This window comes from Haplochromis burtoni, unplaced genomic scaffold, assembly GCF_018398535.1.
Source record: "Haplochromis burtoni strain Fernald_Lab_line unplaced genomic scaffold, NCSU_Asbu1 Contig_107, whole genome shotgun sequence".
Taxonomy (NCBI): Eukaryota; Metazoa; Chordata; class Actinopteri; order Cichliformes; family Cichlidae; genus Haplochromis; species Haplochromis burtoni.
The window spans coordinates 894,177-914,832 of NW_024582468.1; the positions used below are offsets into that span (position 1 = coordinate 894,177).

Sequence of the window (20,656 nt, forward strand, 5' to 3'; positions counted from 1 at the left end):
CGCGCTTTGTTTTGGGACGGAGGGGTTAAAAGTTTATGTTCATCCATAAAAGCCCACCAGCATAACATGACCACAAATGAACTCCTAATATTCTTTAGGTGGAAGACACATTAAACAACAGGATCTCACTCTGCACATAGTTTTGGTTTTTGTTGGTGCTTCTGAATGCAAACAGAATTTAAGACTGTAGTGTCAAATAGAGGCAAAGAATACATAAATGAAAGCAACCACCATCACCATAAAGAGCCCATCCCTACTTTGACTCACCTCAAAACCTGCTGAAACAAACCAAAACCTAAATGTTTGTGTGAATCAGCTATTTAGGTGTAGCCTACTAACCCAGCTATATGCAAACTATACGTGATTCACTGCATGTTTGTCTGTATATGCTTTAAACCTCTTTGTTGTGTTTTTTATTATGTCATCACTCATTTGGTGCATTGCATGGCCACCACTGACTTGTTGGTGCTGGATGTTCCGTGTCATCAGAACGCGCTGTCTCGCTCCTATAATTCCAATAACGCTCCGCTGAGCTGGTCTCACTACGGCAGCTGTAGGGATATGCATGCCAGCCAAGGGTCCCTGGTCTTTAGTGTCAGGGACGGACAGCCCTACGGAGCTCTGGGCTTCTGTGTGAGTACTGTCAACTCGTAGATCGCTCCTGCAGCTCATACTAAAGCCAGGGTATCCAGTTCCTGCAAGTTTCACATCCTTTACAAGAGAAGGAAATGTCTGTTTCCTTCTCTCGCCAATGTTGAAGTGATCACAGATGCTCGGAAGCCATGTTTCACTTGTCCTTTTATAGGCAAGGGAAAATATCATTCCTAACATATGATTTTCATGACCATGTGCCTAAAATATCAGAGTGAAACATGGATGAATTCTGGTTTTTGTGTTGTTTTTTTGTGGTTAAATACAAGTAGAGCTGTTTAAAAGGGGTCTCCTTCTTTATTTGTACCATCATTAGTTGGTTTACTTGGTTTCTCATTTAGAAACTTTACTACATCTGTGGTAGAATGAGATTAGTGTGATTTCATACTGAATTTTGATAAAAATTATTTGGAAGTAATCAAAGGTGAAACTGCTTCCTAACAAAATTTTTAGGAAGAAAATATCGGACAACATGAAAACAAACTTTGTTTTGTTCTCTCTAAGAAAAGTCTACTTTCATTTATTCATGAATATTAAGTATGGTACAAAGCAGCTCCTTTTAAACCTACCAGGCTCTTGTACATCAGAATCAATATCGCCGTGCGTCATCTGTCTTCCTTGTTGCTCTTGCATTTCACAAACCATTCATTTTCTTCTCCTTTAATTGCACTTCAAATGCTTCTTTTGCTCGTCTGCCACCTTCTTCAATCCAAACTTTTGATCACTTCAGAATCGCTTCATAACCTCTCACGGTGTGTGTGTGGGGGGATGAAAGCTATGTTTGTGGAAGGTAAGTAGTCAATGTGTGTGTCTAAATGATTTAGAAAGGGGGTATTAGATCTGTAGAGGCAAAACTAAAGCTGTCTGAGAGTGTTGTGTAACCACTTTACTGCTTAACATTCAAGATTCATCTCATCTCCTGGTGGCTAATGTTCCAAATTATATTCTGCTTGGTGTTTAAATAGAAGCTATGCAGACTTTAATCTCAGTTTTTCGTGTCTTAGTTGGTGTGTTGATCGCTCTGTGGTGTCTTCTAAATCAACAGCTTGTGTGATCCCAGAGTCTCAGTAATCGATGTTTTTTGTTATCCTTGATTGCAAATGGGGTTAAAGTGGGCAAGTCCCTAATGGTGTCCCAGCACCTTAAATCCAATAGGCATGTCCTTCCAGCTGACTGCATGGAGATACTTGCTCAAGAAGAAAACAATGACATCCCTCCTACACCTTCGACACATCCTTTTTTCTTCCCATCCTTGTGATGTGTTCAGGGTGCAGATGTAAAGTTGTGGCCAAGGTACTTTAGCGTCTAGTAAGTCATGTAGAAGAAGAGTGTGCATAAATGGACGGGCTGGGGGGGGGGCGGCATGCTAGTGTGGACAAGAGAGGAAGATGAAGTATTATTTTCAAAGGTAAGGACTGCCCAGCAAGTGAAATTTTATAAGAGAAAAATTGGAATTTTACTTGTCATTTTCTAAAATCATAATTTTGAGAAAGGATAATCGTCATATTTGCTAAATCCACAAAGAGAGCGAATATCAGAGTAGCAGTTGATCAGTGTGTACACACAAAGAAATCAGCTGGAGCTCACAGAGCTAAAGTAAGTCTTTCTACCATGCTGCACGGCTGCTGCACCCAATCTTAGGGTTTCCACTTTTGCCAAATCTCCACTTTAACCCCTGGTTGCAAATCGATTTCAGTGGATTGAGGTTGAGTGCAATGTTGGTAATCGTTCCTTTCTTCCCATCCAGGATGATGTTTTTGGTCCCCAAGGGATGCAAAACTACACTTTGGACCCTGCCAGAAAAGTAAGTCTACTACCGCCAGACTGTGGTTAGCAAATACAAGTTTGTTTAGAGTAAACAAGATGTTATGCATCTTCTATTCATCCAAACTGATAGTTTTGCTACATGGGAATTAGGGATAGAAATTCCAAGCAATAAAACCTGCTGATTGTGTGTGATTATTTCTTAGGTGCCTTTGATGAATGGTCAGATGGGTCCTTCGGCTCGTCCTCCGATGAGCCAGTCGTCCATGGCACGTCACCCTTCCAGAGAGCAGCTCATCGATTACCTGATGCTCAAAGTCTCCCAGCAGCCCCAGGGGCCTTCACGAATTCCACTTGAACCCATCCAACAAGAGGTGAAGGATGGATTATTACTCAAAGAAATATGCGATTTAAGGGAATGACGTATTTTCTTAGAGAAGCCTCTTTCCATTAGCTGAGGTGTTGTCATTATGCCTCATCGTGACTGGCCCAGACATTTAAGAATATCAGACCGATTTGATGACTGGCTAAATTCCATATTGAGCTTGTGCCAGCCCCTTTTTTTGCAATTTACACTGCTGTTCCAAGTTAAGCTTGTTCCTACTCCCGCAAGTCTGAACTTGGCGTTCTCAACCAGAGGCGGTCCAGTAAAAATCCAACTGTAGAGCCTCAGGTTATCGTTTCAGTTTTATTTAGTTTCTCCTTCATCCTTTGTGGTAAACTAAGCTAACCGCTAGCTGCCTGCTGAATTGCATTAAATAGGCCAGATGTTATTACACTCAAAGAGTCTATGTTAACCTTTTTAGCATATTGCAGTTGATGTGGTCTGAAAGTGACCTAGACTTCTGCACCTCCTCTGAGCTGTGATGGTAGACTCTGACTGTACTCGTCTGGTGGTTTCATTAGTTCTTCCCCTGCCACTTGAAATTAGTTCAATGTTCGCTGACATTGAGAACCTGATATTCTTGTTCACGGCAACGGAATTTTAGTAGCTTTCTTTCGTTTACATTTATCGTAGCTGACACTTTAAGTCGAGAAAACTTTCTCCTTTAATTTTACGACTAATGTCAATATATTGTATCGTAAGAGTGATCATGCGTAATGAAAGTGTGTGGGTGTGTTTCAGATCCGTGTGAAAGTGGAGAAGAATCCTGAGCTGGGTTTCAGTATATCAGGAGGAATCGGAGGCCGGGGAAACCCCTTTCGTCCTGATGACAATGTAAATTAATACCTTGATTTTTTTTTTTTTTTTGTCCCCCTCTTCCAAAGAAGTCAGTTCTTTTCTAAGATTGTATATCTTATTGTTATAATTTCAGGGTATATTTGTAACAAGGGTTCAACCTGAAGGACCAGCATCAAAAATTCTTCAGCCTGGGGATAAAATCATCCAGGTACTCTGCTGTCTGTAGGAATCAGTGTTTTGAGATTGATGTCTTTGGAATATTAACCAATAATCTAATCTACCGTTTTCTTCTCCCTCCTCAGGCAAACGGATATAGCTTTGTAAATATCGATCACGGGAACGCAGTGTCCCTTCTGAAGACTTTCCCAAACACTGTGGACTTGATTATCGTAAGAGGAATCCAAGCATAGACTGAAACTGACCTCAAATAGAGTGTGACATATGGGAGAAGAACTGAAAAGCATACGTTGACTTGTCATATTTTTGTACTCAGAAACTGATCCATTGCTACCTATCGGGACTATTTATAGTAGAGATCATGGGAGCCTTGATTAAATGGGGAAAAAACCACTGAATGTAGTGGATCAAAGTGAGACAGCAGAAGAACATCTGCAAGTACGAGTCCGAGTCCTCAAAAGGCCATCACTGTGGAATATATATACATATATATATATATTCTTTTTTCTTTTTCTTTTTTTTACAAAAGAAGCTGAAGATATGACGTCACTTACTGTGGTCTCTGTACAGGTCATCTTTTTTTTTTTTTTTTAAACCCCAAAACTCGTCATGAGTGGATCAGGAGTTTGATTTCACTTCTGCAGATGGATATTAATCTGACCACTAGGGGGCAGAGCTCCTTCTTTTCTGCCATCCAGTTTGCCTTTTTTCTTTTTTTTCTTTTTACTTAAGATGTTGAAACCATTTTCCAGTCTGCTTGCGATCTTAACTGGAGGACAGTGTTACGTGCTTGCTATGTAGAGACGAATGTGGATCAAGGAGGCGTTTGGCTTTGTTTTTTGTGGGAGAGATGCCCCCCACCCCCCATCCCGTTTTTTTTTTTTTTGTTCTTGCAAGATCAAACAGTTTGCTTCCACAAACCTGCGAATCTCCACCATCATACAGACACTTCACTATTTCAGCTCATCCCTGACCTCATCACTCCAACTGGGCATATCACATTGCCACATTGGATTGTGGAAATCTGCAATATAAATGGAGCTGAAGAAATGCACCCTGCATGCGATCACATAATGGGACAGGAAATTGAAGGCATATAATAGTTGGGTTTGGTTAATCTGCTTTGCTAGTCTTTCATTTAAAATACAGAAAAACACAGATTATTGGGAAATATTCATATTTGGTTAGTAGGTAGATTGCTGCAGATGGATACATCGAAGTTGTTTCCTTGTTTTTAGGTGCATTTCTCAAATCATGAGAGCTGTTTGACTCTGAGGACGATGTGGCGGTTATGCTAGTTTAACCAAAGCAAGTTTAGAAACCGTGGGCAGACGGTAAAGAAAAGCAGGAGGTATCTTAAGAGAGACTTGAGTCATGTTTTTAATTTTTATTTTTAGGGGCTTCCTCTTTCAGGCAGCCGACAGTGAGCTGAGAGGGTTTCAACATCTGGCAGTTTTATTATAATTTTTTTTTTTTTTTTTAAATGGACCATAGGTTGCCTTGTGTGTCTATAAAAATGTTTAGCCATTGTTTTAATCACCTTTTTGTTTTGGGGATTTTCTTCGCTGTACAGAGAATAGATTTAGGAGAAACCAGTTGTCAAGTGCCATAGACCTTGAACTGTTTGAACAGGGTGGTGGGGGGACCTTTGACGCCAGAACCCAAGCAATACTCACATATTCACAACCTCCTGAGTACGTTTGCAGCATAATGGCTTAGAAGCAATATTTAAAGCCTTTATTTTCATTCACACAAAAAAAATTCTTCTTTTTTTTTAAACAACACAACCTTTTAGTATTCCCTGATGATTTTACATGATTTTTTTATATTGTGAAAAGAATCTTTTTGTAATGAAATGGCACAGGAAATAAATATATGGTAGTGTTTCAAAAAAAGATTAAAAAAACAAACAAAAACTCTGCGTTGTGTAAGAGCAGGTTTTAGCGTGTGTTGCGTAGCATACCGTGTCTTCTAATGTTTTAATGTAGGTCGAGACATTTGTAATGTTCGTCACCGAAGGAAAATTGTGGTTTTTAAAGCATTGTCGTCAGCGTAAAAAACTCGACTCTGATTGGGACAGTGAATGCCTCATTTGCAGCCGCACATTTGTGACCACTGAGTTGTACAATATAAATTGCATTTTAACAATGTTCTTGTTCTTGTTTGAACAAGAAGCATCCCCTCGACTCACGACGGCCAATTAGATTAGGAGCTCTTCTTGTACGTGGCAACAGTGGGAAAGTATTTGATTCATGTGGCACTGACAAACCAAAATGACAACACTGTGGAAATTGACGACATTTTTATCCCTTTTAATAAAATAATATTTAGAATATCACGCTGATCTAAATGAAGCTGTACCATTTTAGTTTTTAAATTCAGTCTAGTTTGGGCAACTTTTGTTTTCAGGAAAGTGACAACATAATGTGCTTCTGACATTTTTAGTTTCTCACAACCTGTTTTTTGTTTTCACACTGATGAGATTATTGATTTTATTTGTTTTAATTTTGTGGGTTGTTTTCTGTACTGTCTCTGACTTTTAATGGGAAATGGTTAATGGTCACTTTATAATCATGGCAAAAAATAAAAAATAAAGTCTGACATTGTAGACAATCTAGGGAGATCAAGCTTGTTTTCATGCTTTCTTCATCCATGTTGGTTTGTTTCTCACGCTCCCGTTTTATTTATTTAGCAGCCTTCTTTGGATTTCAGACCTTCCTAATCAAACTGTAAATACCCTTAAAAAGTTTTAGAAAAGAGGTCATAATGGCATTAGTGACTTGCGATTGTAAAACCAGCAATAAATTGCAATTCAGAGGCACCAGTTTTAATGTATAGCTACTCTTTCTAAATGGTCACGGTGAGATGATGATCATGACGATGATTGATATGCATTTATCCAACATTCCAGATTTTGTACATAATTACCTGTTTCTGAAGTAACCTGTGGAAAATAAACTAATGCTGTTTAACACAGATTTTTGTGTCGTTTTCTTTTATTATCCTGTGAGCTTATATAAAAGGATGAATGCAAAACTAGGATTAGATTAACTGGATCACTACATAAATAACAGACTGTACTGTTAAGTTTTTGGGGAGTAATTTTGCCTCCGTTTAAAATCCACTGGGATGGTAAACAATCGGTATCATTAAAGTACAGACCTTTGGCTTACATTGAGTAGGTGTAACAAAAGTATTGATTGCATTGCCTGACATTTTTAGCGCAAGTCTAACGTAACTAATAACTTCTTTTTTTGTAGTCAGTGCTCCATTTTCAAAAGGCTCAGAAGTAATTGGACAGTTGATAAACTGCTTCATGGCCACATGAGGCTCATTATTTAATGACAAATTAAGCAGATAAAAGTTTAAGTTGATTCCATTTGTTGAACTTGTATCTGACAACTCTTGGTAAATGGACTGGTTCTTGTATAGCGCTTTATACAACTTACCTCATACACACAAGCACTTTTCTTCCTATGCTCTATGTAAGTGCTTCTATCTACCATTCACACGCATTCATAATCTGATAGATTCATCTGTGAGCAACTTGGGGTTAGTATGTTGCCCAATATTTGGCATGCAGACTGGAGCAGACAAGGATGGAACCACCACCTTTCCAATCAGTAGGTGACCTGCTCTAGCACCTAAGCTACAGCCACCCCACCCACTCAATATGGGGTCCAAAGAGATACCTATACAAGTGAAGGAGGCCATCTTTAGACCAAAAAACCTAACAGAATTTTTTTTGTTACTTTATTAAAACTGAGAAATGCACTGGCCAGAAAGACCACCGAAGACACCTGGTTACAATCGAAAACAAGAAGGTCCGATTAGATTTTGTAAGAAAGCATCTAAAAGAGTCAGCACAGTTCTGGAAACTGTTCTTTGGATAGATGAAAACAACATAACTTGTACCAGAATGATGGGAAGAGCTCATGATCCAAAGAAGATCACATCATCTAGCAGAGCGGATGTTTGCTGATGATGTGACTGCTGACACAAGCAGCAGGATCACGTTGCAAAACTAGTGGGATGGCAGCACAAGCCAGGATTTTCCCATTCAAAGCCGCTTCAGTGACCGAGCGTGTCACCAAATGTCGGCACAGTATAGCATGCTTTCCAGTAACTGAAGGCAGCTGCAGTAAGAGCCTGGCAGCATCTCAAGGGAGGATGTGGCAAAATCTGTGGCTTCTACACTTCAGGATTTTTATCCAAGAATTAAAAACAATCTTTATATTAAAAATGATGTCAAAGTTGTCCTCTGGGTGCAGTGTATCAAAGTGTCATCCATAAAGAGTCAATGTAGATTTTTTTGTAAAAGCCATTGAATTAACGGTAAAAATCTGCAGTTCACTCACATCTTGACTGTGGACCTCACTGTACACTATAAATACATGTGTGTGTGTGCGGACCTCACACGTCATGTCAATTACACACACAATGACATAAATATATGCTTCTTTAATGCTTTTGTACAGATATAGGTTCGGACTTCATGAAAACAAAATTGCCAAACATGTTTATTTTTTGAAGGTTATGTTTTTGGTTGCACTTGGGTGCATTAATGTCTTTAAACACAATAGCTCGAAAAGTTTTTAATGAATTCTGAAGATGTATACAATCACACTATCTGCATTTAAGTTGTGTTTCAAACGTTTAAATTCATCTGTTACCCAGTGGATACTAATATTCAGTACTTTCTAATTTAATTATTGCTGTGGCGATCTCGGCACAATATTCGACATAATTTCATTAGGGATAAAGTATTCTGATTGTGGTTATAGAATATTTTGAGAAGCCCTGGCTTCACTGAGAAAGTTAAAAAATGGAAATACAAATTTCAGTCGTTCAGTATGTACAGAGATGCTATGACGTTTGGTTTAAAGATGGTGGAATTTAAAATGTTTCGATTTTCACTGGGAGTGACCAGAATGGACAGATTTAGAAATGAGTACATCAGAGGGACGGCTCAGTTTGGAGAAAACGTTAGAGAGACTCGGCTGACGTGGTTCGGACGTGTGTAGAGGAGGGATTGTGGATATGCTGGACAAGAGATGTTGAAAATGGAGCTGTCAGGCGGGAGTAAAAAAGGGAGACCTCGGAGGAGGTTCACTGATGTAGAGAAGGAGGGCATGGAGAGGGTTGGTGTGACAGAAAAGTATGCTAGGAAAAGGTTGTGAAGGAGGCAGGTGATCCACTGTGGTGACCCCTTAAGGAAGCATCCAGAAGAAGAAGAAGAAAAAGATAAATGAGTAACTAACTAACATGGACACATACATTCAAATTTGTTGGCTGTTTTAAGTAAATGTCATAGTCTCATGTTATTGAAGTGACCCATGAACTTCACTAAAGTCTATAAGTCCTGTCGATGACCAAGTCATTGTGATATATATTCTGCTTGGCCCTAAATATTTTATTTCTGTGGATGAATAACTTGAGCATATCGGATCCAACATGCTGTGCTACTTCCACTTTGAAGATCAGTTGCTTGATTCCTTTTCTTCTTTTCACAGCCTGCAAGGTTTAATTTTCCTAGGTACAATTATGCTAAAAATTGTTATCATTGACATTTACTTTATTTATTGAGGTGAGCAATAAAAGTTAATTTTGAACCTGGCCAGTATTGTCCTAAAATAGTGACTTCTATATATAATCTCTTATACTGGTAACTATAATCAAAAGGATTTGCGAAGGGCTTACATATAAATGACAGATAAAACCTAAAAAGACCTGTTTTTGCAACTATCTTTAAGATTATTTTATATTTTATCATTATTATGCATTATTTACCTATATTAGAATCAATCCTGTCCTTTTTGGCCACTTAAAATATCTTAATAGGACTGTAATGTTATATTCCTTCTGCTACCTTCTTCGCCAGTTGACAGAAATGACTAATGTTTTTTTTTTTCCTGGCTTGATATCGACCATGAGCGATATGGCCAACGAATCATTTTAAACTGATTAAATGCAGTGTACTATACAATGCACCAGGGGGCGGTAGCGGACCTCAAAGCGTACTGTTCACTCCTGTTGGGAATAAAGAGGAAGAACCCCTGTCGCTTCGCCTTCTTGGATGCTCTGTGTATTTAACACAGTAGGGTAACTGAAAAATAAAAAAAAATTTAAATTTTTTTAAAAAAAACAAAAAACGTTATTTATTGCGTCGCGTTTAGTAGTTTGCATAATGAGCGGGATACCGGGGACACCCGTCGTCCAGATAACCAACCTGTCCTCGGCCGTGAGCAGCGAGCAGATGCGCACTCTCTTCGGTTTCCTGGGAGACATCGAGGAGTTGCGGCTCTACCCGCCCGAGTAAGAGCAGTCTGCCTCGGCATGGCTAGTCAAGCAACTCTGCGGACCTGCGGCCTTGTCGCGGTTCTTAAATTATAAACTAAAAAGTCCCAGATGAAACAAAATGAAATGACTAACCCGCGTTCCCACGCTTCTTTCTCTCCTTTCTTTCCCTTTTCCGTTTTTTTTGTTTACAGCAACGCCCCCCTCTCTTTCTCGTCCAAAGTGTGCTACATAAAGTACCGAGACCCCTCCAGTGTTGGTGTGGCGCAACATCTCACTAATACTGTGTTTATTGACAGAGCTTTGATAGTAGTACCATGTGCGGAAGGTGAGTGCAGGCCTTTACGTTTAAAGAAACAACCTTGACTTTGTTATGACCTCCTTCCTCTGAATTCAGTTGTTGTGGTTGAATTCTGGGTTATTTTTATGTAATTGTGATTATTTTATTTTATTTTTTTAACCCACATGAAAAATTGTCGAGTTGTGCCACTGGTTAGGTCTTCTTTTTTTTTTTTTAACTGTCTGTGTACAATTATTTGGTACAGGTTAGTGGTTGTATCGCCACAGCATTTACAAAAAAAGAAATTCCCATAGCACCGAGCTAGGGTCTCTTGTATGGTTTCACAAAATGGTTTCCACACAGGCCATTAAAGCTAGGTTGAATGTTTTTGAAGCTGAATCCACACTATAAACACTGGACTGCCTGCAGAAAATAGTTTTATGCATATTTTAAATATTGTTTGATGGATATTACTCAATAACTCACCCTTTTCTCTCTTCATTAAAAAAAACATAGATACATATTTTTATTTGTTTTTGTTTCGGTGCTTCTTTTCATTAAATCTCCCTCCCTCTTTGGTGCCACTGTTGTTCCTTGTGTACAGTCAAAATGATATCACCTCTGACTTGATGCTTTTTGTCCACGTGACTTGGTGCTGGATGGCTACTGAGTTTATTAATTTGGTTTTGTATGTTTTTTCTGTGTGATTATGTGTGCATATCAGATGACTAGAGTGGCCCAGCTGTTACACTACTACACTAGCCTGAGTCAGGCATTGTTTTCCAAGCCACTATCCCCGATCGGGCCAACGCAGCCTTCAAGGGGGGAATGTGACCAGGAGAATAGCCCGCTGAACCTTCCAAGATGGACACCTTGTCTCTTTTTTTTTTTTTTTTTTTTTTTTTTTTTCCTTTTGAAATTTTTTTTTCTTTTGGTTTGTTTCCTTTCATACTTTCCCATGTTGTCCACTCTCTACTGTCTCTATCCAGAATACTACAATATTGCTTATCTCTAGCGTTGTGTTTATATTTGTTATTTTGGTTTGTTGTTTTGATTATTGTCCAACCCCCCCACCCCCCTCTCTCTTTCCGCTACAGCTGCAGCTTGTGTGTGATTGAGTTCTGTCCAGGTTGCTACGGCATACCGATGGGGATGTGTGTCACACATGGGATGCTAGGAGGATCCCTAACACTTTACTCTCCTGTCCACTACGCCTCGTTGTAGTGAGGGGCTAGTCTTTGTGAAAAAGTGAGAGTCGGCAGTGAAAACTTTACCTCATCGGAGCATAAAATTCTTCAAGCTATAAGTGCACTTCACATCTGTAATTCAAGTGTGTTGTAAAAGGCAGCAGTTAGGGCTTTTTCCTCATATTCGTGCTCTACGACTCTAATGTGGATGTTTAGTATTTAGCAGTGAGTCAAACGCATTAATGCTTGGTGACATTAATGCTCCTTTTTTTCCCCTTCTAACATTAGAAGGGGAAATGTGTCATTTCTATGCTCAGTGCCACCAGCTATGATGTGATAAACCTGTAGCTGTTTTTTTTTTTTATTAACTTCTGCAGCAAGGAAGCAGATTAGAATGCAGAGAGGAAAAAAAAGAAAATTCTAATTAGGTGTTTTTTATAGCTAAGTTTTGGCTAACCTTTCCTACAGTTCTTAAAATTGTTGTTCTTTTCTGTATCTGATGTTCTGTGTGCTATTAGTGATGCAGCCATTGGGGTTGTCTTGTGTTGCACACCTTTCCGACACTCCGAAACGATCGCCCCCTCCCCCCACGGAAAAGCGTCCATGCTTGATATCGTATGGTTCATGACCAATATGTTTCCAGTACAGGTGACCCATACATCAAAGTGTTGACTCATTCTCTGCATTATTTTGTTTCTCCTTTCTTCCTTTCTTTATGTTTTTGAAAAGAGACCAAGGACAAAATAAGTTTTCTTTTTGTTTTTGAGAAAGTAAGGATTTTCATTGAGAATAATTCAGATTCACTGAGAGAAATGTTTTTTTTTCTTTGTTTTATTTTTTTTAATAAAAGCAAAGTAAGGATGCTCGGTCTCCAGTATATCATGAGTAGACAGTAGAAGATTTGTAGGCTGTATGGGAAGTGTATGCTCTCTTTCTCTCTAGAGTACAGTGGGCTAATTGTGCAGACATAGAGGAGACAAAGAGGAGAGTTTTTCTATTGCCTTCACTAATATCTGCTTTTGTCCTGCAGGGAAAATCCCAGAAGAGGCCAAGGCTTTGTCACTTTTGGCACCTGCCACTCCAGTACCCAGTCTGATTCCTGGTGGGGGATTGCTGCCAATTCCTACTCCAGCTCCACTTCAGAATGTAAGTCTGGCCACTGTCATAATTCGTGTCTGCCTGTTATTCATGCAAGTAAATCATAATATACAGTTGCATGTCATCAGGTAGTGATTTAGGGAGTGCCTCATTCGGTTTTGCTTTGTGGTCTACTGGTGAAGCATCCATTTTCATTATCACACAGTAGCAGTCAAGAAGTCAGAATTTTGATTGAGATTAACACTAGGAAGTGTCATTTTGACCCCATCCTACAACAACAGCAGAGGACAAAGATGTCAAAGTTGTTAATTTTCATCTAATTTTAACTAAAATTGGACAATGCGAGTATTTCAGATTAATGGTTGGCGTGCCATGAAAATGTGAGAGGGTGGGGTTTATTTTACCAGAGTTGTATGATTTTTAAAATTTCACGAGGTCAGAATGATCCATTCTAGTGTAAATCATGATCACGGTTTTACTTCGCACTGTTGAATAACTATTACCAACTGATGTTTAAAATGTGTGCTTCACCAATAGAACACAAAGCAAAAACAAATCAGGCACTCTCTAAATGATACGTCATGATACTTTCCCGCAGCGTGCAGCTTTAAGTTTCCTGAAATAATGTGGATGAGTAACTATGCTAAAAGACAGATGTGCAACATAATTCATATGTGGAGCCGAGTAGAAGAGCTTGTCTCCTGAGGCAGATCATCATCTGCTGTTTAGAAATACTTTGGCTTTACTGAAAACTCACCACAAACTGCAGGATAAAGAATGCATCACTTAAAGACAACAGCGCTGTGGTTGCTAACGTGGATCACCTGCAGTCGGATGTCCGTAAAAGCGAGCCTGTGCAAGGGTGCGATGGTGTGGCTAACAATGCATTGAAATCGCCAATTTGATGTCATTCTGTGTGGTCAAACATGTGAACTAAACATCGTAGAGTCACCGCGGATTTAAGAAAATAGTAAATGGAACAATAATTGCACGTGTGAATAAAGGCTCTCTGGTCCAAAGTGTCAAAACCTTTGCAAAGGTGTTAATGTCATGATGATCTTAGTTATAGTTTTAGTCACATCCTCCGTGTAGGAAACAGTAAATTGAGTTATTTTGTTTAAATGTGTTTCTAGGTGATACACTTAAGTCATGCTAACAAACACCTTTTGTTGTTTGCAAAGGTTAACTAACAGGAACTGTAGCAGTGGTTGATTTTGGTACTTTTATACTTTTACTGTATTTTATTTGTGTTGTGGGGGGCAAATTTTATTTTGCTGCAGATATTTGTACATTAGCAGAAATGTGGCACAGCATGGATGTGAAAGCAGCTTTAAGTTTACATGACAGTATAATAAAATGATCATGCCTTTCACCATAATCGTGCAGTACTAACAAAACCTGTGTCTTTGTTTCACACACCTGCAGCTGAACCTTCCCTTAGTGAATCGACTTCCAGCCAATCTCGACCCCTCGTCGTCAGTACTCGCCCAGCCGCCGCTCATGGGAAATGTGGATCCCTCAAAAATTGATGAGATCAGGAGGACAGTGTATGTTGGCAACTTGAACTCACAGGTAACACAAAAGTCTTCGTATATTTAAAGGCCATGTGACCTCATTCTACAGGCTCATGATAATATTATTACTTACTTGTTTGGGTTTGGCTTGTACCACCTTCACCATATTGAGGAAACTATAAGCTCAGTTGTAAAATTCTGGGCCAATACTGTTGTTTTAAACATCTGTGAAACATCTGTAAATTGATGACATGTACAGCCCCAGTTCTAAAAAAGTTGGTTTGCTTTTTTTAAATGTAGATAAAAACAGAATGCAGTGATGAGTGCAGACATCCGAAGGTTAAACAGAGAAAATAAAAATTAAGAAAAAGATGTGACAAAATCTGAGAGCATTGACAACAGTTTCTACCAATTAAATTGCCCAGTTCTAGGTTCAGCGGTTTTTAAAAAGCTTTGTATTTTGGGGCTTGTATGTTTCTTTAAACTGAGTTGATCTTTTCTTTCCGCAGACCACCACTGCAGAGCAGCTGTTGGAATTCTTTAAACAGGTGGGAGATGTGAAGTTTGTCCGAATGGCCGGAGATGAGACCCAACCAACTCGTTTTGCCTTTGTAGAGTTTGTTGAGCAAGAGTCTGTTGCCAGAGCCCTCACATTAAATGGAGTCATGTTTGGAGACAGACCGCTGAAGTATGTATTTAGTTAAAATTGTAAAATGGGAAAATGCGTAAAATAACGTGGTTTTAAGAGCCGGTTGATACTTTTGTCTTTCAGGGTTAATCATTCCAATAACGCTATTGTGAAACCCCCAGAGCTGACGCCTCAGGCTGCTGCTAAAGAGTTAGAAAATGTGATGAAGAGGGTGCGTGAAGCACAGTCTACCATTGCTGCTGCCATTGAACCTGGTACGATATTTGGTCTTCCTGCATGAAGACTTGATTAAAGTTGCTGAAGTAATTGTCGTGTACTGAGATTACTGCTTGTTCCTCTCACAGAAACAAAGAAGCGTTCCTCCAGCCAGTCTCAAAGGTCACGGCGGTCACATTCACGTTCACGCTCCCGTTCACACTCAAAGGCACGCCGGAAAAGATCCCGCTCAAAACACAGGTGACTGGCTTTTTTAGCATCAGGGTTTTAGTGTTGCGTTACAATTTAGTTGTTGACACTTTTCCCCTTTTGCTTCTGTTTGAAGCAGAACATCACAGAGGTTGCTGCCGGGCAGTGACTCACACAGTTCCCGAAGCAGTCACAGGAGACGCTCTCGCTCCAGAGACAGGAGACGCAGTCGGAGTCGCTCGAGGTATGCAGTGAGGCAAAAACCTCACTGATTTTTTTCTTCCCAAGAGTCTGAATGTCTTTGTTATACTGTCGTTTAGCTCAACACATGGGACCACCTACAACACACTCCTGGAATATTTCTGGATTATTACGTGTTTAATAATAACAATAATAAAAGAATCTGATCAGCTGTAATAAGACCTGTGATTCTTGCATTTGGCAGTAGAGGGCACCAGATTCTTAATCTTCATATCTCTCTAAATTTGCTGCTGTTTGTATGTTATCGTGGCGCAAAAAAGGATGTTGATCGTTTAACTAAAATAAGATGTGTTATTTATAACACCTTTATCTCCATGCACTTAATAAAGTGTTGTTACCAGGGGGCACAAGCGCAGGAGTAAGGATCGGTCAAGAAGCCCTCGAAGGAAAGCCAAATCACCGTCACCAAAAAGGTAAATCCAACCATCTCATGCTGCCAAACATTTTTTGTAGGTAAGTTTTTTACTGTGTTATACAATTGTAGGTTCAGTTATGTTTGCTTGAAGGTTGCTTCTTACTTTTAGAAGTAAAAGAGAGAAGAAGAGAGAACGCAGCAGGGACAGAAGGGACGGCTCCACCTCCAGAAAAAGGAGCCGCAAAGACGAGGACAGGATAAGGAGCAAAGCCAAGCCAGGGAAGGTATTACAGATTACGCTTCAGTCACAAATCTAATAATTTACAAATAAGGAATGACTCAGTTATGTGCACATTATGTTGCTTATACTTGGAGTTATCTAATTATTCCAGATCCATAGACCTGGAAGCATTTAATAATACAACTTGCATGCACGAGCTTCGTCTTTCTGGTATGTGACATCAATCTTTTGCTGTATGGTTTAGTTCTCAGCACACTTTGGTTTGCAGATCACTCTGAAAGTCCCATTCTGAATAGTTTCTACCTCAAAAGTAGTGGCATTGTTGCATGTCATTCACACCAGCACAAGTGAATGTTTCCATTCGTCTCCAACTTGAGTATCAAACCACACGACTGTCCTACTTCTGAAGTTTACTACATAGATCCCCCAAATGATAGCCAAGAGATAAAAGGTGATTTAGATTTGTGACACTCGAGCCTTTCTGTTGATAACAATCTGAACATTTGTTTGACAAGTAACAGCCAAACAAATGTTCTCCTCAAAAACCACCATCATTTCTGCAAGACGAGCTGCAGCATCCGTATGGGTTTGTCACATATTTTGGTTAACAGCTTTTTACATGAAACTGCAACCAGAATCAACACAGTCACTGTTAATTTAATATACAGTGAAGCTGGTACAAATATTGATTTAAAAAAGAAAAGAAAACTTGTTATAAAAATACAATGCATCTTGATTAACATTTCTGCTCTTCCTCCCTTTGACCTATGTGTTCCAAGTAACATCAGAGCTCTTAGCTCTGGTGCTGATTGCTGCAAAGTTACGCAAACCAGATTTAAACCAGTATTCCAGATGATATGCAGGCTGTTACAGGAGTGAAATATTGATTTTTAGCAAGCAGACTTAATAACAAAAAGCACAAGAATCAGAATAGTTTAATGAAATTATTTATTTACAGTTGCTCCAAGATGATAAGAACAGTAACAGACTGAACTAAATGTAATATATTGCAAAGTTACAAAATCTAAGAAACAGCTCTAATATATACGAAAAGCTCAATTATAAATATGCAGAATATTACAGAGATTAAATATATATGATTGACATTTTACTGTAAACTGTAAAACATTGTTATTTGTTATTTTCACTGTAGAGCATGTGCAAAAGGGTGTAATTATAGATGGAGTTGTATAGGGAGAGAGCCACAGGCAGGAATCATTTCTTGTGTCTTTCAGTGGTGCATTTGGGTAAATCAGTCTTTCACGGAGCATGCTCCTGTGGCTGTCCAGCATGTTGGGTGGGAGGTATTGTCCAAAATTGTCCTTATCTTGGACAACATGAGGGGATGCCTCAGCTTATTCCAGATACTAATTTTTATTATCAATTAGTATGAGATTAGGTACATATTTGTACTATAAGCTTAAGTACTTGATGTTTACAACTGTCAGATAAACTCCTGTTTGAAAAAGATGGAAGTATCAAATAATTGTTAATGTGCACAGCATAGTTTTCCTGCACTTGAGCGTTTTTCTCTTTGAATATTTTTGTTGGTCAAAGTTGATCGTTCATTGTTGCCATTTCAGGCTGAAGCGAGGCATGTCAGAGAAGGAAAGGAAGAAAGTGACAGAGAAGGCTCAGCCACACCAAGTGAGGACATGACGTCATCACCCTGCGCCCAGCATAACGGCAGCTACAAGACTAACCACGAGGAGGAAGCATATGTTGGTGCAAAGTGACTTCAGCAACACCATGGACACTAATATTGTTCATCCAGGTATCTTATTGCCCATTGTGTGCGTGCGTGAGTGTGTGCGTGAGTGTGTGTGTGTGTGTGTGTGTACATACAGAAGCACTGAATGGCATCTTACTTTTTTTTCTTTCCCATTATCATCCCCTGACTGGTGACACACATGGCTCCTCTAAGTCAGCCTAATCTCACTATCGAACCTTAAGGGCAAGTGAGTGCTCAGCATCATAGAGAAGGCCACACTTTTTCTGCTTAGCTATTCCACTGACAACTTCTTCTTCTTCTTCTGCTTTTATGTCCTTATGGTATAGGTTCTTAAACTTTTGACAGCTAGTATAGTAGTACTGTAATGTTCCCGCATTTCCAGGAAGGTTGGTCACATTCCAGATACACAGATGAGGAATAGAGGTCATACTCATTTATCGATTCATTTAAAGCTAGATATGTTATTTGTGACTGTCACATAATTACATATTTATTAACTGTAAGGTTGAGTACTTCAAAAAAGTTTTGAAGTAAAAATAAGCAGCAACAATCTGCAGCAGGAGTCAAATGTTTGTCTTAAATTGTTTAGTGAGGAACATAAAGGGTTCGTTGCATGCCTGTCCTGTGTGAGAGCCAGAGTGAAAGCAGGGTTCCCATAATCTGAATATTAAAAAAAAAAATAGCGTGAAATCCCATCTTAGACCCTCAACCTGAGTCTTTCTGTCATCATCATGTTGGTGTTGTTAAACAGGACATGGTGAGCAAGAAGGCGATGCAAGTAAGAAACTGAAGGTTACACTCCTACACTAGAGACTGGTTAATTAGAAGGTAGGCCTACCTTAAAGCAGCTAACTCTAATTCTTTTCCCCCACAGGCTTGTACACAGTCTGGCTTGTTTTTCCCATTATTTTTAATGCGCTGGCTGTGGTCACACAATGGCTGTGCGAGAAACTTCCCATATTTGTTTGGTTTTTTTGCCTTTTCACTAAGTGAAGCAATGGCACATTATATATGTGATGTTTCAGGAAATGGATAAACACAAAGTCCCTTAGAGGAATATTGAGTTTAAAATAACATTTCTGCTTATGCTGAAAAGTTCATTTGCCCCTTTGTATGTTGGTGAAGGAAAATGTGGGCTGTGATGTCAGTGAAGTTACCTTTAAGTCCCCTTTTTGCACCATATTTGTTTTATGGTCCGGGAACGGTTGCATCCTGCAAACTGCATTTTAATTTTATGGCTTGAAGTGGCATAGTGACAAGATTAGAGAACGGTGTTATCTTATGCTGTGAACAGTGAACTCATTTGGTTGTACATCATTGAATCACTTTTTTTTTATTTCTGGTTAGCAGTTGCAACAAGGTCACAAAGTATCACGTCCTGCTATTGTTCTAATACTGTGTGAGGAGAAAAAAAGTTATATACTGTTTTATACTGTATATAAGTCACATGCCTATACTGTAAAATAATGGTGATGTGCTATAAATGTCTGTCAGCTGATGTTACTGGAGAAAGTGGGGCGATTAAAGTTCTCAGAAGCAGCCAAGAAGAGACTGAACAGGAAACGTCAAAGGTCCACAAACTGCATGTAAGCACATTAGGGCCAAAAAGTGCCTAAACTAAGAAAAAATATGGAGACTTGTTTAGGATGTTGAAAACTATCGAGACATTATAATAAAGTTTTAGCTGTCCTCATTAATTCATTACAGAGTATACTAATAATTAAGTAGACCTATTTTTACTATTTCAGTTTATTCGGTCGAGTGTTTGCAAGCTGGCCCCAGATTGAGATCTATGTGACTTTGTGTATGTGTGTTTTCTGTTTTTTGAACGTGTTTTTAAAAGGATACTTTATGGCTGTGTGTGGCCAAATTCCTCTTTGCTGGATTTTACAGACCTGATTTTATGATTGCTTGTATTTTGTTGTCCTGCCTTCTGCCTTTTTTTTTTTCTTACTTTGTTTTTACAATTTAAAAAAACAAAAACAAATCTTCAGTCTGAAGTGGTCATCTTAAAATGTAGTTTTAAAAATCCAAGTATTTCAGTATGTGAAGAATTTTATTTTTATAAACATTTACCCACTTCTGAAGGTATATTATGTATAAACATGTTTGACGGTTCAGTCCATGAGGAGTGGTCCTTTGATGCTGGATTTTGGACTCTATGTAAAAGTGTGGTGCCACTGTTTTTGAAGAGCTTTCATGTATAAATCCTCTTCATTTCAAATCTAACAGTACATCCGTTTCCAAAAACACTCAATAAAAGAGATTTTTCATTGACTAATTTTGTTTGATTTTGTAACTTGGGCTTTGTGTTGACTGTGGTGCACCACGAGTTCTCGATATGGGCCCAGTTATATTATTATCTGTGCTTTGAAAGAGTAGCAACAATTCATATTTACGGATAACACTTTCACTCATCTGTGTGTGCGATATATGATCTGCCTTTAGAAATCTCTGTTAATTGAACAGTGTCTGACCAAAGTGAACACCTTGAGCTTCAACTATTTGTCTTCCGGTCAAACGTCTGACCTCTGCTGTGACATACCCCAACTTCAATGAGATAAAAAGGCACAAAATTTGTTAGACATTCATGCTCCTCAAAAGATGTCGGGCAAGAGAGCTCTTTATTTCCAAGTAAAAGTAATCTGTTCACATGATGAAAACCGCATAAGCCACAGTCATACCTTCCATTTATTGTGGTTTACAAAAGGTCGGCATGGCTAAGACAAGCATTTCAAGTAACACCTTATGGTTGTAGACTGCTAAGCTTTGTTTAGGCTTTCTGCAAAAGGGTGACGTAAAGTAAGGTCTTCATTATGAGAACAGCCACTGATTGAACATTTCAGACCAGCTGACAATGAA

General features: G+C 39.0%; 2 protein-coding genes across 9 annotated transcripts in view; both read left to right on the forward strand.

The window, feature by feature from the left end:
- erbin (erbb2 interacting protein) overlaps positions 1–6,753 on the forward strand; it is a 51,417-nt gene extending 44,664 nt beyond the window's left edge. For 2 of the 3 annotated variants that reach the window (XM_005929792.3, XM_005929791.3), the window contains exons 21-26: positions 490–633; positions 2,399–2,455; positions 2,622–2,789; positions 3,542–3,634; positions 3,732–3,806; positions 3,901–6,753. In XM_005929792.3, the coding sequence (XP_005929854.1) occupies positions 490–633; positions 2,399–2,455; positions 2,622–2,789; positions 3,542–3,634; positions 3,732–3,806; positions 3,901–4,008 (645 nt within the window). In that variant the 3' untranslated portion in view covers positions 4,009–6,753. The remainder of the gene's footprint in view (positions 1–489; positions 634–2,398; positions 2,456–2,621; positions 2,790–3,541; positions 3,635–3,731; positions 3,807–3,900) is intronic. The other variant, XM_005929793.3, reaches the window with a different exon arrangement.
- A 3,046-nt stretch (positions 6,754–9,799) lies between these two features.
- srek1 (splicing regulatory glutamine/lysine-rich protein 1) lies at positions 9,800–20,075 on the forward strand. 6 transcript variants are annotated; one of them, XM_042223258.1, is made up of 13 exons: positions 9,800–10,090; positions 10,267–10,400; positions 11,077–11,600; positions 12,058–12,187; positions 12,570–12,685; positions 14,063–14,209; positions 14,661–14,839; positions 14,924–15,054; positions 15,145–15,256; positions 15,342–15,449; positions 15,796–15,879; positions 15,991–16,105; positions 17,646–20,075. In XM_042223258.1, exons 4-13 carry the CDS (start codon positions 12,157–12,159, stop codon positions 17,796–17,798), a joined length of 1,176 nt encoding a protein of 391 aa, XP_042079192.1. In that variant the 5' UTR covers positions 9,800–10,090; positions 10,267–10,400; positions 11,077–11,600; positions 12,058–12,156; the 3' UTR covers positions 17,799–20,075. The 6 variants fall into 6 exon arrangements, with proteins under 6 accessions (XP_042079192.1, XP_042079191.1, XP_005929857.1 ...); XM_042223257.1 differs by having other exon boundaries at positions 11,077–12,187; XM_005929795.2 differs by lacking the exons at positions 11,077–11,600; positions 12,058–12,187.
- The last annotated feature ends 581 nt before the right edge of the window (positions 20,076–20,656 follow it).